This window comes from Stegostoma tigrinum, chromosome 30 (assembly GCF_030684315.1).
Source record: "Stegostoma tigrinum isolate sSteTig4 chromosome 30, sSteTig4.hap1, whole genome shotgun sequence".
Lineage (NCBI taxonomy): Eukaryota > Metazoa > Chordata > Chondrichthyes > Orectolobiformes > Stegostomatidae > Stegostoma > Stegostoma tigrinum.
In genome coordinates this window covers 652,274-670,654 of record NC_081383.1, presented here as the reverse complement: position 1 = coordinate 670,654, position 18,381 = coordinate 652,274, and the positions used below count along the sequence as shown (strand labels likewise).

General features: G+C 46.4%; 1 protein-coding gene across 2 annotated transcripts in view; it reads left to right on the top strand.

The window, feature by feature from the left end:
- The window catches only part of LOC125466071 (proteinase-activated receptor 2-like), a 38,885-nt gene that overhangs the window by 9,274 nt on the left and 11,230 nt on the right, over positions 1-18,381 (top strand). Inside the window, exon 1 of one of the 2 annotated variants that reach the window (XM_048560202.2) lies at positions 13,695-13,854. The exons of the other annotated variant lie outside the window; for it this stretch is intronic. Within the exon in view, the coding sequence (XP_048416159.1) occupies positions 13,737-13,854 (118 nt within the window). The 5' untranslated portion in view covers positions 13,695-13,736. Of the gene's footprint in view, positions 1-13,694; positions 13,855-18,381 lie in introns of those variants that run through there. 2 annotated transcript variants of the gene reach the window in all.

Sequence of the window (18,381 nt, the reverse complement as noted above, 5' to 3'; positions counted from 1 at the left end):
ACACACACTCTCACACACACGCAGTCACACACTCTCACTCACACTCACACACACTCTCGCACACACACTCTCTCACACACACACTCACACACACTCTCACTCTCTCTCTCATACACACACACACACACTCACTCACTCACACACACACTCACACATACTCACACACACACATACACACTGTCACTCTCACACACACACTCACACACACAGACTCACATACACACACACACACCCTCACACACTTTCACTCTCGTGCATACACACACACACACACTCGCATACACATACACACACACGCATTCACACACACAAACGCACACACTCGCACTCACACACACACACCCATACACACACACTCGCGCACGCACACGTACGCACACACACTCGCGCATGCACACATTCACACACACTCACACACACACACACATGCATACACATACACGCACATACCCAAACACACTCTCATACACACACACAGAGTCACACACTCTCACTCACTCATGCATACACGCACACACACACACTCACTCTCACACACACACACTCATTCACACACACACTCACACACACACACACTCACACACACACATACACACACACACACACACACTCATACACACTGTCACTCTCACTCTCACATACACAGACTCACATACACACGCATACCCTCTCACACGCATACCCTCACACACTTTCACTCTCTCTCACACACACACACACCACACACAGAGTCACTCACACACTCACTCTCACACACAACACACACACTCACACACACTCAAATACACATACACGCAGTCACACACACTCACTCTCACACACAAACACTCACACTCACGCACACGTACACACACACACACACACTCACAGTCACTCTGACACACACACTCACACACACACTCACTCACACACACTCACACCCACATACACACTCACACATGCACACACACACATACACACACACAAACACACACACTCACTCTCACACACACACACACACATACATACGCACACACATACACACAAACACACACACACACTCACACACACACACATATACACACAAACACACACACACACACACTCTCACTCTCACACACTCACACCCACATACAAACTCACAAACGCACTCTCAAACATACTAACACATGCACACACAGAGTCACACACTCTCACTCACACATACACACACATACCCACACACACTCATACACACACATACACACACACACACTCTCACTCTCACACACACACACTGTCACTCTCACTCTCACACACACACACACTCACACACACTCTTAATCTCACACACACACACTCACGCATACACACACACATACACACATATAAACACACTCACACGCTTTCTCTCTCGCGCGCACACTCACACACACACACATATTCACACACACACTCGCAGTCACTCTGACACACACACAGTCACTCACACACTCACTCTCACACACAACACACACTCACACACACTCGCATACACATACACACAGTCACACACACTCACTCTCACACACAAACACACACACACTCACTCGCACTCACACATACATACACACACTCGCGCACGCACACACACACACACACACACACAAACACAAACACACTCACTCACACACACACACACTCTCACACACACACACTCGCGCACGCACACACACACACAAACACAATCACACTCACTCACACATACTCACACACTCACTCTCTCACACACACACACACTCACGCACGCACACACTCACTCACTCTCACACACACACACACACACACACACACACACACACATACAAACACTCTCACTCTCTCTCTCACACACACACATACTCACATACACTCACACACACTCACATACACTCACATACACTCCCTCACACTCACACAGACTCAAACACACAGACACACACACACAGACACAGACACACACACTACAGAGACACACACACACACTCACATTCACACACTCTCACATACACACACGCACTCACATGCACTCACACACACTCACACACATTCACACACACACTCTCACACACACACACACGCTCACTCACTGTCACTCTCACTCTCACACACACACACTCACACTCACACACACACTCACGCATTAACACACACACACACTCACACATACTCACACACACACACTCACACACGCACATACACACACACAAACACACACACACTTTCTCTCTTGCACGCGCACACACACACACAAACACACTCACACACAGACACACACACACATATTCACACACACACACTCACAGTCAGTCTCAAACACACTCAATCACACACACACTCACTCACACACACTCACACCCACATACACACACACAAACACACTCACACACAGACACACACACTCACACACGTATTCACACACACATACTCACACACACTCACAACCACATACACACACACACACATGCACACACAGAGTCACACACTCTCACTCACTCACACTCACATACACACTCACACACACTCTCACACACACAGTCACACACACACACACACACACTCTCTCACTCTCACACACACACACTCATACACACTGTCTCTCTCACTCTCATACACACACACACTCACTCACACACACACTCACACATACTCACTCACACTCACTCACTCACACACACACACACATTCACACACTCTCACTCTCTCTCTCACACACACACATACTCACATACACTCACACACACTCACATACACACACACACTCCGTCACACTCACACAGACTCAAACACACAGACACACACACACAGACACAGACACACACACACAGGGACACACACACACACAAACATTCAGACACACACACATACACACATACTCCCACACACTCACTCACTCTCACACACACACACACACACACACACACACACACACGCACACGCATTCACACACTCTCACTCTCTCTCTCACACACACACATACTCACACACAATCACATACACTCACACACACTCCCTCACACTCACACATACTCACTCACACACACATACACACTGTCACTGTCACTCTCACACACACAGAGACTCACATACACACACACATCCTTTCACTCTCACGCATACACACACACACACACCCACTCGCATACACATACACACACACGCAGACACACACACAAACACGCACACATTCGCACTCACACACACACTCGCACACGCACACGTATGCACACACACTCGCGCTTGCACACATTCACACACACACACACACACTTGCCTACACATATACACACACACCCAAACACACTCTCATACACACACAGTCACACACACTCACTCTCACACACAAACACACACACACTCACTTGCACTCACACACACATACACGCTCACACACACACACGCACACACACAGAGTCACACACTCTCACTCACTCACACTCACATACACACTCACACACACTCTCACACACACAGTCACACATACATATAGTCACACACTCTCACACACACACACACACACACACACACTCTCTCTCACGATCACACACACACACTCATACACACTGTCTCTCTCACTCATACACACACACACTCTCTCACTCTCACACACACACACACTCACACACACACTCACACATACTCACTCACACACACATACACACTGTCACTCTCACTCTCACACACACAGACTCACATACACACACACATCCTCACACACTTTCACTCTCGTGCATACACACACACACACACACTCGCATACACATACACACACTCGCATACACATACACATACACAGACACACACTCCCACACACACTCTCACTCTCTCACGCACACACACACACTCACGCACACGTACACACACACACAGACACACACACCCACACACAATCTCACTCTCTCACACACACACACGCACACACACACTCACGCGCACGTACAGACACACACACATACATACAAACACACACACACACACACACACACACAGGGACACACACACACAAACATTCAGACACCCACACACACACAGACACACACACACAGACACACACACACACACACACACACACTCACTCACTCTCTCTCTCACACACACACATTCACACACTCTCACTCTCTCTCACACACACACACTCACATACACTCACACACACACACTCACACAGATACACTCACTCACACACACACACTCACATACACTCACACACACTCCCTCACACTCACACAGACTCAAACACACAGACACACACACACAGACACAGACACACACACACTACAGAGACACACACACTCACATTCACACACTCTCACATACACACACGCACTCACATGCACTCACACACCCTTACTCACACACACTGTCTCTCTCATTCTCACACACACACACACAATCACACACACTCTCACTCTCTCACCCACACACACACACACACACACACACAGTCACTCTCACACACACACTCACACACACAGATTTACATACACACACACACCCTCACACACTTTCACTCTCGCACATACACACACACACACACACACATACACACATACGCATTCACACACACAAACATGCACACACTCGCACTCACACACACATACACACACACACACACACACTCACAGAGTCACTCACACACACTCACACCCACATACACACTCACACACTCACTGACACACGCACATACACACACACACACTCACACACACTCATTCACATACACACAGTCACAGTCACTCTCACACATACACTCACTCACACACATACATATGCACACACATATACACACAAACACACACACATATTCACACACACACATACACACACACACACTCTCACACCCACATACACACATACATATGCACACACACATACACACAAACACACACACTCACTCACACACACACAGACACACAAACACAGGGACACACACACACACACACACACACAAACATTCAGACACACACACACATACTCCCACACACTCACTCACTCTCACACACACACACTCACATACACTCACACACACACACACATACACTCACTCACACAGTCACTCACACACACACACACAAACTCACATACACTCACACACACTCACATACACTCACACACACTCCCTCACACAGACTCAAACACACAGACACACACAGACAGACACACACACACTACAGAGATACACACACACACTCACATTCACACACTCTCACATACACACACACACACACACTCACATGCACTCACACACACTTACACACACTCACCGTCTGTCTCACTCTCACACACCCACACACACTCACACACACTCTCACACACACACACTCACACACACAGACTTACATACACACACACACCCTCACACACTTTCACTCTCGCACACACCCACACACACACACACACACACACACTCGCATACACATACACACACACTCGCATACACATACACACATACACACGCTCACATACACATACACACACTCACATACTCTCACACACACTCCCTCACACTCACACAGACTCAAACACACAGACACACACACAGACACACACACGCTACAGACACACACACACACACACACTCACATTCACACACTCTCACCTACACACACACACTCACATGCACTCACACACACTGTCTCTCTCACTCTCTCACACACAGACACACACTCACACACACTCTCACTCTCTCACACACACACACACTCACACACATACACACTGTCACTCTCACACACACTCACACACACAGACTTACATACACACACACACCCTCACACACTTTCACTCTCGCACATACACACACACACACACACACACTCACACACACACACACACTCGCATACACATACACACACACAAACACGCACACACTCGCACTCACACACACACACACTCGCGCACGCACACGTACGCACACACACTCGCGCATGCACACATTCACACACACTCACACACACACACACACACACACTTGCATACACATACACACACACCCAAACACACTCTCATACACACACACAGTCACACACACTCACTCTCACACACAAACACACACACACTCACTTGCACTCACACACTCACACACACACAGTCACACACTCTCTCACTCATGCATACACGCACACACACACACTCACTCACACACACACACACACACACTCACACACTCACATACTCACATACACACATACTCACACACACACATACACACACTCACATACACACACACACACTCATACGCACTGTCACTCTCATTCTCATACACAAACACACACACTCACGCACACGTACACACACACACACTCACAGTCACTCTGACACACACACTCAATCACACACACACTCACTCACACACACTCACACGCACATACACACTCACACACGCACACACACACATACACACACAAACACACACAGAAACACACACACACACTCACTCACACACACAGTCACAGTCACTCACACACACACTCACTCACACACATACATACGCACAAACACATACACACAAACACACACACACACACATTCACACACACACATACACACAAACACACACACACACTCTCACACACACACCCACATACACACTCACAAATGCACTCTCACACATACTCACACACACAGTCACACACTCTCACTCACTCACACACACACATACTCACACACACTCACACACACACATACACACACTCTCACACACTTTTATTCTCTCACACACACACACACACACACTCGCATACACATACACACACACAGACACACACACCCACACACACTCTCACTCTCTCTCACACACACACACTTGCGCACACACACACTCACGCACACGTACACACACACACTCACACTCTCTCACACACACACACACTCGCACACACTCACGCACATGTATACACACACACAAACATTCAGACACACACACACACGTACTCACACACACTCACTCACTCACACACACACGCAGACACACACACATTCACACACTCTCACTCTCTCTCACACACATACACACACACACTCACATACACTCACACACACTCACTCACACACACACACTCACATACACTCACACACACTCACATACACACACACACCCTCACACTCACACAGACTCAAACACACGGACGGACACACACACAGATACAGACACACACACACTACAGAGACACACACACACACTCACATTCACATACTCTCACATACACACACACACTCACATGCACTCAAACACACTTACTCACACACACTGTCTCTCTCACTCTCACACACACTCTCACTCTCTCACACACACACACACTCACACACACACATACACACTGTCACTCTCACTCTCACACACACACTCACACACACAGACTTACATACACACACACACCCTCACACACTTTCACTCTCGCACATACACACACACACACTCGCATACACATACACACACTCGCATACACACACACGCATTCACACACACAAACACGCACACACTTTCACTCACACACACACACATACACACACACTCGCGCATGCACACGTACGCACACACTCTCGCATGCACACATTCACACACACTCACACACACACAGACACACACACTTGCATACACATACACACACACCCAAACACACTCTCATACACACACACAGTCGCACACACTCACTCACACACACACACACACACACACACAGAGTCACACACACTCACTCACTCATGCATACACGCATACACACACACTCACTCTCTCACACACACACACACACTCACGTACTCACACACACATACTCAGACACACACATGCACACACTCACATACACACACACACTCATACACACTGTCACTCTCACTCTCACACACACGGACTCACATACACACACACTGTCTCTCTCACTCTCATACACACACACACTCGCACACACTCTCACACACACAGACACACACACACACACACACACAGTCACTCACACACTCACTCTCACACACAACACACACACTCACACACACTCGCATACACATACACACAGTCACACACACTCACTCTCACACACAAACACACACACACGTACACACACACACACTCACAGTCACGCTGACACACACACTCACTCACACACACACTCACTCACTCACACACTCACTCACGCACACTCACACCCACATACACTCTCACACGCTCACTCACACACGCACACACATACATACACACACAAACACACACACACTCACACACACTCACTCACACACACACACAGTCACAGTCACTCTCACACACACACTCACTCACACACATACATACGCACACACACATACACACAAACACACACACACACATATTCACACACACACATACACACAAACACACACACACTCTCTCACTCTCACACACTCACACCCACATACACACTCACAAATGCACTCTCACACATACTCACACACGCACACACACAGTCACACACTCTCACTCACTCACACACACATACACACACACTTTCACTCTCTCACACACACACACACACACACACTCGCATACACACATACACACACTTGCATACACATACACACACACAGACACACACACCCACACACACTCTCACTCTCTCCCACACACACTCGCGCACCCACACACTCACATACACGTACACACACACTCACATACACTCACACACACTCACATACACACACACACACCCTTACACTCACACAGACTCAAACACACGGGCACACACACAGGTACAGACACACACACACTACAGAGACACACACACACACTCACATTCACACACTCTCACATACACACTCTCATGCACTCACACACACTTACTCACACACATACACACACACAGATGCACATACACACACACAAACACACTCACATACACTCACTCAAACTCACTCACACACACAGACACACACACACACACACACACACAGATGCACATACACACACACAAACACACTCACATACACTCACTCAAACTCACTCACACACACAGACACACACACACACACACACACACACACACACACTTCACTTTCTTAGTCCTCCATTGGCTCCTTGTTTCACTCGTTCCACTTTGTAACTCTGTGTTTGCTGTACGATGATTTTCTGCTTTGCCTCACTGGTGTAGTTTCACCAGGCCACAGAGGGCTTTCCTCTTCTTGTCAATGGGACTTTAGATCATGTGGTTGTTCTCATTAAACAAGTCACGATGTTTCCTGGTCTTGTAGCTGATAGTTTCTTCACAGCATGAGCTCAGGGCTATCTTCAGCTCTTTCCAAGTTTCCTCCACTCCATCAAAATGAACTCTTTGTAGATTCTAGTGAAGACATTATTGGACGTTTGTCAGTCTGCTTGGCCCTTGAAGCTGCTCAATGTTGAGCTTTTTTCTGAACTGGTTCCTCACCTTCAGTTGCTTCTGGTGGCATTTGATGGACATTGAGGAGCGGATGAGCTAGTGGTTGTCCAGCTCTGCTGGTCATCACTTTGGTAACGAGGGCATCTGCTAGGTCTCAGGGTCAAACAATGACACAGTCGATCATGTGTCAGTGCATTGATCGTGGATACCAACCAAAAACTTTGAACTTTTTTTTGGTGGGACAGTGTGTTGGTGATGACCAGCTGGTATCCCTCACATTTGGTGAGCCACAGAGTCCTCGTGGAGTTATAATCCCCAACTCCTTCCTTTCCAATGGTTTCTTTACAGAGTTGGGAATCTTTCTGACCCTGGTGTTGAAGTCTCCAAGGACAATAATGTTATTTTCCTTTGGGATATTGGTGAAAGTGGTGTCCAGGGTTGAAGGAGACGTCTTCTTTGAACCCATTTTATGGCACCATAGGCACTCATTCCCGTTGCCTGCTGGTTCTTGGCAAGTTGTAGATGGAAAGTCATGATGTGATCATTGATGCCAACAGGGAGCTCCGAGAATCAGTTGGTGAGTTCATTTCTGACAATGGCTGTAACTGACTGACTGCCAAATAAATAAATAGACAGTCAGATAGAGGCTCAGGTGTCATCTAGCTACCTGAACGGTAAGTGTCTGAAAGGAGAAGGGAGATGGATTTTTTCAGCAGTAGAATCTATAGTTATCAGGAGCCAACAGGATGTGGAAATTGATATAGAAAGACAATCACAATTTTATCAAATTGTAGTACAGGCTCAAGGGGCTGAGTGGCCTAATTTTACTCACAATTCAAATGTTTGAGGTCTTTACAACAAACAAACACTCAAGAAGTTTGACCCATCCAGGACAAAGCAGCTCCCGCTCAATTAGCACCACCTCCACAAACATCTACTCCCTCCCCCACCGACGCTCAGTAGCAGCAGTGTTTTCAAGATGCACTGCCAAAGTTCACCAGTTCTCCTGTGCTGTATCAAACGCAGTTTGGATTTTGCTGCTGCAGAAATGTCCCGTCGTTAATTTTTACCAGAGAGAGCTCAGTGGCTCAAAACAGAAGTTGCTGGGGAAACTCTGCAGGTCGGGCAGCATCTGTGGTGAGAGAAAAACAGAGATCGTGTTTCAAGCGTGGTGACCCTTCTTCAGAATAATGGGCAGCTAGGAAACGTTTGCTGAAGATGGGGCAGGGAGAGGGAGAGAAGTAAAGGATTGGTCAAGATGGAAATCAGAGAGAGAGAGAGAACAGCATTTTGGCAGATAAAGGCGTAAGTAAAGGTCAGTCTGGGGGAATGAAGAGTTTCTAATGGGGACCATTCGAGCATGGCAACGGAATGGCGGTGGTGGCAGCCCAAGTGATGCCCAGGCCCAGTGTGTGGGGTTTGGGGGAAGGACATGGGAGCAGCTACTCAGGCTGTAAAATTATTGACACAACAGAAATTGCTGGAAAAGCTCAGCATGTCTGGCAGCATCTATAGAGAGAAATCAGTTAATGTTTCAGATCAAATGACCCTTCCTCAGAATTAAAATTATTGAAATCGATATTGAGTCCAGAGATCTGCAGGGGCCCCAAGCAGAAAATGAGGTGTCGTTCCTCCAGCTTGCGCTGGGCTTCACTAGAACACTGCAGGAAGCCAGAGAGAGAGATGTTGGTCAGGGAGCAGGGTGGTGTGTTGAAGCAGCAGGCAACTGGTAACTCAGGATCATCTGAGCTCAGTGGATCTTTAGTCAAAAGGGAATGAAAGAATACAGAGATGAATAGCAAGATGCAGCTCATGTGGGGGATCAACCATGATTGTGGTGGATATTGGAACAGGCTCAAAGTGACAGATGGCTGGCTTCAGTTTCTGTTCCTATCTAGCTCTTGTTAAGGAGAGATTGAGAATCTCTGTTCCTGTAGCCATCCTTGATGAAGGCTGTTATAGTCAGATTGCTGCACACATCTCAAAGCCAGTCAATTCTTTAATTTGGGGCTAATCTATTCTTCATAAAATCGCAATGAACACTGTAAACTCTACAATGCCAATTATCCAGAATAACGCGTTTTAAATGTAAGCTTCTTGAAATTAAGGAAAGAAACATTGCCAGAAAATCTCAGCAAGTATTGTGTTCAGTTCTGGTCACCTCATAATAGGAGGGATGTGGAAGCTTTAGAGAGGGAGCAGAGGAGATTGCCTGGGCTGGAAGGCAGGTCTTATGAGGAAAGGTTGACGGAGCAAGGGCTTTTCTCATTGAGCGAAGGAGGATGAGTGGTGATTTGAAAGAAACGTACAAGGTGATGAGAGGCTTAGATAGAATGGATAGTCAGAGACTTTTTCCCAGGGCGGAAATGACTATTATGAGGGGGCATAGTTTTAAGCTAATTGGAGGAAGATTTAGGGGAGATGTCAGAGGTAGGTTCTTCACACAGAGAGTGGTGGGTGAGTGGAATGTGCTGCCGGCAGTGGTAGTGGAGTCAGATACTTTAGGGACATTTAAGCAATTCTTTGATAGGCACATGGAGCATAGTAAAACAGAGATTGAGGGTGGACCTGATTGAGGTCTACAAAATCATGAGGGGTATAGACAGGGTGGATAGCAAAAAGCTTTTTCCCAGAGTGGGGGACTCAATTACTAGGGGTCATGAGTTCAAAGTGAGAGGAGGAAAGTTTAAGGGAGATATGCGTGGAAAGTTCTTTACACAGAGGGTGGTGGGTGCCTGGAACGCGTCGCCAGCGGAGGTGGTAGACGCAGACACGTTAGCGTCTTTTAAGATATATTTGGACAGGTACATGGATGAGCAGGGAGCAAATGGACACAGACCGTTAGGAAATAGATGACAGGTTTAGACAGAGGATCTTGATCGGCGCAGGCTTGGAGGACCGAAGGGCCTGTTCCTGTGCTGTAGGTTTCTTTGTTTCTTTGTAGGGTATGCAGGGTAGATTGACTTCAGAGTAGGATAATAGGTCAGCACAAGATTGTGGGCTGAAAGGCGTGTACTGTGCTGTACTGTTCCATGTTCTGTGACTCTTCCTTATAACTTTTTTTCTTGAATAATGGTTGTTATTTATCAACTTGAACCCCTCCATCACCATTGTTGGAATTGCCTTCAATAGCACTTTGTTATAGGTTCCAACAGTCATCCCAGATACAAGATATTTTAAAAGATGAAACTTGTCCTGGTTTCCATCGTGCAAGGGGACACAACAGAAACATTTCACACCCTGTACACTTGATTGAAATATTGATGCAGAATCTGAGGAAGGGTCACTGGACCCGAAACGTTAACACAGATTTTTCTTCACAGATGGTGCCAGACCTGCTGAGTTTTTCCAGCAACGTCCGTTTCTGTTTCACTTCTTGAAATTAAGTTAATTGTCCAAAGTTTATACAAAGGGATTTGAAAAAGTTAAAAGAGTTATAGAAAGAATATTATTAAATTGGAGAGGGTTCAGAAAAGATTTACCAGGATGTTGCCAAAGGCGGCACAGTGGCTCAGTGGTTTGCACTGCAGCCTCACAGCGCCAGGGACCCGGGTTCGATTCCAGCCTCGGGTGACTGTCTGTGTGGAGTTTGCACATTCTCCCCGTGTCTGCGTGGGTTTCCTCCGGGTGCTCCAGTTTCCTCCCACAGTCCAAAGATGTGCAGGCTAGGTGGATTGGCCATGCTAAATTGCCCATAGTGTTCAGGGGTGTGTGGGTTATAGGGGGATGGGTCTGGGTGGGATGCTGCAAGGGGCAGTGTGGACTTGTTGGGCCGAAGGGCCTGTTTCCACACTGTAGGGAATCTAATGGAGGGTTCGAGTTATAATGAAACATTGGATTGGCTGGCACTACTTTGAAACGGGGTTGAGGAGTGACCTTGTGAAGCTTTATAAAATCAGAGGGGTTTTGATAAGATGTAAGTCATGTGTCTTTCCCCTAGGACTTGGGAATTCCAAGACTGGGGAATGTATTTTTAAAGTGAGAGGAGAGAGATTTTAAAAAGATATGAGGGACAATATTTTTACACAGAGTAAGTGGTGAATATTGGTAACAGTTACAATGGTTAAAAGATAAAGATATAAGATAAAAGATATAAGTACATGAATAAGAAATATTTTCAGGGACACAGGTCAAATGCAGGCAGGGAGACTGGATTCATTTGGGATTATGGATGACATGGAGTGGTTGGACTGAGCAGACTGTTTCTGAAATGTGTAACTCTGATCCTATGAATTTATACAAATTGACCTCTACCCTTTTGGAAATACTCATGACAGCAAATGTGTGTTGAGTTTTGGTCTGACGTCTTTGATGAGTTGGTGAAAAGGCTGCGGTATGTGTGGACTGTGGTTTCAGACTGAATTACAGACTCACTGTAGACTGTGCATCTGTGGTTACTGCTGGAACTCTGTCATGGACACAGCTTCATACATAGGCAGCAAGAGCCTGAGAATGAAGTCTCTCCAAATAATCGTATCGATCATTCTGGTCAGTTGTTTAACAAACTGCTTTGCTGCAGAAGATGTCAAAGGTAAGTAAAAGGTTTTTATTTAAAGAAAAGTCTGTGAACTATTCTGTGCAACTTCTCAGTCAATAGAAGTAACCTTCTGGAGATGTGTAATTCCAATGGTCAAAGCCCAAATGATTTGATCCAGAAAGTGCCGACAGTATCAATGCTGAGATATTCTGGATAGATGAATCATTTGATAAGAAATATTCTATTGGGTATTTTATCTGGAATATCAAATCCAGAGTCTCATGGCAACATGAGAGAGCTTGGAAAAGGGGTATTATTAAAATGATTGATCCACAGAAAGTTCTAGAGTAGATACTATCACTTGGTCACTTATCTGATGGGACTAGGAATACAAAAAGCAGTTCTCCTTAGTTGTCAGTAATATTTCATTCCGAGCAGTTGACGGTCACTGCGATGAACGGTGATTATGGAACTGAAAGTTGTCCCTAATCTGTGCTCTGCATTAGCTCAATCCCTTGCTCTCTGTTGATAATCAACAAAGAGGAACTCAGTTGGCATTGTGAAATTCACCATAAACACAGTCACCGTGTACTTACCAGAATCATATGACATATCACCAGGCAACAGGAGACCATTCAGTCCATCAAACCTGTTCCAGAATTCAATGTGCTTCTTTCATTCACTCATGGGATGTGGGCTTCACTGGTTGGGCTCAGCGTTTATTGCCCATCCCTAGTTGCCCCTTGAGAAGGGGTTGGTGAGCTGCCTTCTTGAACTGCTGCAGCCCACCTGCTGTGGGTTGACCGACAATGCTATTAGGGAGAGAATTCCAGGATTTTGACCCAGCGACATTGAAGGAACGGCGATATATTTCCAAGTCAGGATGGTGATTGGCTCGGAGGAGAACTTGCAGGGGGTGGTGTTCCCATGTATCTGCTGCCCTTGTCCTTCTAGATGGAAGTGGTTGTGGGTTTGGAAGGTGTTGCCTGAGGATTTTGATGAATTTCTATGTCTTGTAGACAGTACACACTGCTGTTACTGAGCGTCGGTGATGGAGGGAGTGGGATGTTTGTGGATGTAGCGCCAATCAAGCGGGGGCTTTGTCCTGGATGGTGTCAAGCTTATTGAATGTTGTTGGGGCTGCACCCATCCAGGCAAGTGGGGAGTATTCCATCACACTCCTGACTTACAGTCATACAATACAGAAACAGACCCTTCAATCTAGCTTGTCTATGCTGACCAGATATCCCAAATTGATCTAGCCCCATTGCCAGGATTTGGCCCATATCGCACTAAACCCTTCCTACTCATATACCCATCCTAATGCCTTTTAAAAGTTGTAATTGTATTTCCCTCCACTAATTCCTCTGGCACCTCATTCCATACACGCACCACCCTCTGTGTGAAAAAAGTTGCCCCTTAGATCCCTTTTAAATCTTTCCCCTCTCACCTTAAACCTATGCCCTCGAGCTTTGGTCTCACCCACTCTGGGGAAAGGAACTTGACTTTTCACTTTATCCATGTCCCTTGTGATTTTATAAATCTCTGTAAGGTTTTATTCACCCTCCAATGCTCCAGGGAAAATAGCCCCAGCCTATTCCGCCTCTCCCTCTCGCTCAAACCCTCCAACCCTGGCAACATCCTTGTAAATCTTTTCTGAATCCTTTCAAGTTTCACAACATCTTTCCCATAGCAGGAGACCAGAATTGAATGCAGTATTTCACAAGTGGCCTAACCAATGTCCTGTATAGCTACAACATGACCCTCCCAACTCCTACAATCAATGCACTGACCAATAAACACAAGTGTACCAAACACCTTCTTCACTATCCCTCTATCTGCAACTCCACTTTCAAGGAACTACGAACCTGCACTCTATGGTCTCTTTGTTCAGCATCACTCCCCAGGACTTTACCATTAAGTGTATAAGTCCTCCCCTGATTTGCCTTTCCATAACGCAGCACCTCACATTTATCTAAATTAAACTCCATCTGCCGCTCCTCGGCCCATTGGCCCATCTGATCGAGGTCCCATTATACCAAAAGTAAAAACTGAAAGAACTGCAGATGCTGTAAATCAGGAACAAAAGCAAAGTTGCTAGAAAAGCTCAGCAGATCTGGCAGCCTCTGTTAACTAGGATCACCAGACCCGAAATGTTTTTTCCTTCACAGATGCTGCCAGCCCTGCTGAGCTTTTCCAGCAACTTTGCTTTTGTAGTCTGATGTAACCTTCTTCTCCGTCCACTGCGCCTCCAGATTTGGTGTCAATGCAAACTTACTAGCCATACCCCCTCTGTTCACATCCAAATCATTAGTATAAATGATTAAAATCAGTGAACCCAGCCCTGATCCCTGTGGCACACCGCTGGTCACAGGCTTCCAGTCTGAAAAGCAACCCTACACCACCACCCTCTGTCTTCTAACTTCGAGCCAGTTATGTATCCAAATGGCTGGTTCTCCCTGTATTCCATCTGATTTAACCTTGCTAACCAGTCTTCCATGAGAAACCTTGTCGAAAGCCTTGCTGAAGTCCGTATAGATCATGTGGAGACATTTCTTCAGCCGGAGAGTGGTGGGCCGGTGGAATTCATTGCCATGGAGTGCAGTGGAGGCCGGGACGTTAGATGTCTTCAAGGCGGAGATTGATAAATTCTTGATCTCACAAGGAATCATGGGCTACGGGGAGAGTGCAGGGAAGTGGAGTTGAAATGCCCGTCAGCCATGATTAAATGGCGGATGGATTCGATGGACTGAATAGCCTTACTTCCACTCCTATGTCTTATGGTCTTATGTCCTCCACTCTGCCCTCATCCACGTTGACTATCCCAAATCAGCCCTTGTCTTTCCAAATACATGTCAATCCCATCCCTCTGGATCCCCTCCAACAACTTACCCACAACCAATGTCAGGCGCACCGGTCTACTGTTCCCTGGTAGACTTGTGCCTTGTAGATAATGGACAGGCTTTGGGGAGTCAGGAGGTGAGTTACTTGCTGCAGTATTCCTAGTCTCTGACCTGCTCTTGTTGTGACTGTGTTTATGAGGCGAGTCCATTTTGGGTTTCTGGTCAATGTAAACCTCAGGATGTTGACGGTGGGGGATTCAGCGATGGTGACACCTTTGAATCTCAAGAGATTTTCTTCATCCTAATTGAATTCACACGGCACCATCCAGCCCAGCTTTACTCTTCTACATCTGCCAATGACACCAACATGCAGGGGACATCACTAAGCAATCCCATGGATCTGAATAGAACTGTACAGAAGGCCATTTGGCCCATTGTGTCTGTGCCAGCCCCTGAAGGAGCTACCCAGCTAGTCCCCTCCTCCAGCCCTATCTGCATCACCCTCTAACTTCATCCCTTTCAAATATACATGCAGCCCTTTTTTGAAACCTCCTGTACAATCTCCCAGGCAACACATTACAAATCCTAATACCTCTCTGTGTAAAGAGCTTTCTCCTCAGCTCATTCCTAACTCTCTTGCTGACAATCTTGAAGTTGTGACCCCTAATTACTGATATACTAACTAGTGGAACCAGAATATCTTTCTTTACCTTGTTAAAATTGTTCATAATTTTGAACTCCTCAATAAGATCACCTTGTAATCTTCTCAGCTCCAAGGTGAATAGCCCAATTTTTCTAATCTTTCTTTGTGTCTAAAATCCTTCATTCCTGGTCTCATACCAGTGAGTGCCCAATGTTCTTTGTCCAGAGCTTTAACATCCTTCCTTAAATAAAGTGCCCAGAACTGAAAACAACTCTCCAAATGAAGACAGACCATTGATTTGTAGAGTGTACCATCATTTAGAGTCACGGAGTACTGAAGCATGGAAACAGGACCTTTGGTCCAAACAGGTCCATGATGACCATGGTGTCCACTCAGCTGGTTCCAATTGCCCACATTTGGTCCATATCCCTCTAAACCCTTCCCATCCATGCACCTGTCCAAATGTATTTAAAATGTTGCTATTGTACCCGCCTCAACCATTTTCTCTGCCAACCCATTCCATATTCGCACCACTCTCTGCGAGAAGAAGTTGCCCCTCAGGACCTTGGACCTTCTTAAATCTTTCCTCTCTCACCTTAAACCTATGCCCTCTGGTTTTCAATTCCCCATCCCTGGGAAAAAGACTATATGCATTCATCCTATCTGTGCCCCTCATGATTTTATACACCTCAATAAGGTCACCCCTCATTCTCCTCCATTCCAAGGAATAAAGACCTATCCTGGGCAATCTCTCCCTATAACTCAGGCCTACTATTCCTAGCAACATCCTCAAAAATCTCCTTTGTACACATTCCAGTTTAACTGTGTCCTTCCTATAACAGGGTGACCAAAACTGTACACAATACTCCAAATGCGGCCTCACCAACAACTTATACAACTGTAACATAACGTCCCAGCTCCTGTACTCAATGCCTTGACTGAAGAAGGCCAGTATGCTAAATGCCTTCTTCACCACCCTGTCTACCTGTGACACCGCTTTCAACAAACTATGTACTCATACTCCCACATCCCTCTGTTCCACAGCACTCCTCAGGACCTTACCATTTACTGTATAAATCCTACCTTGGTTTGACT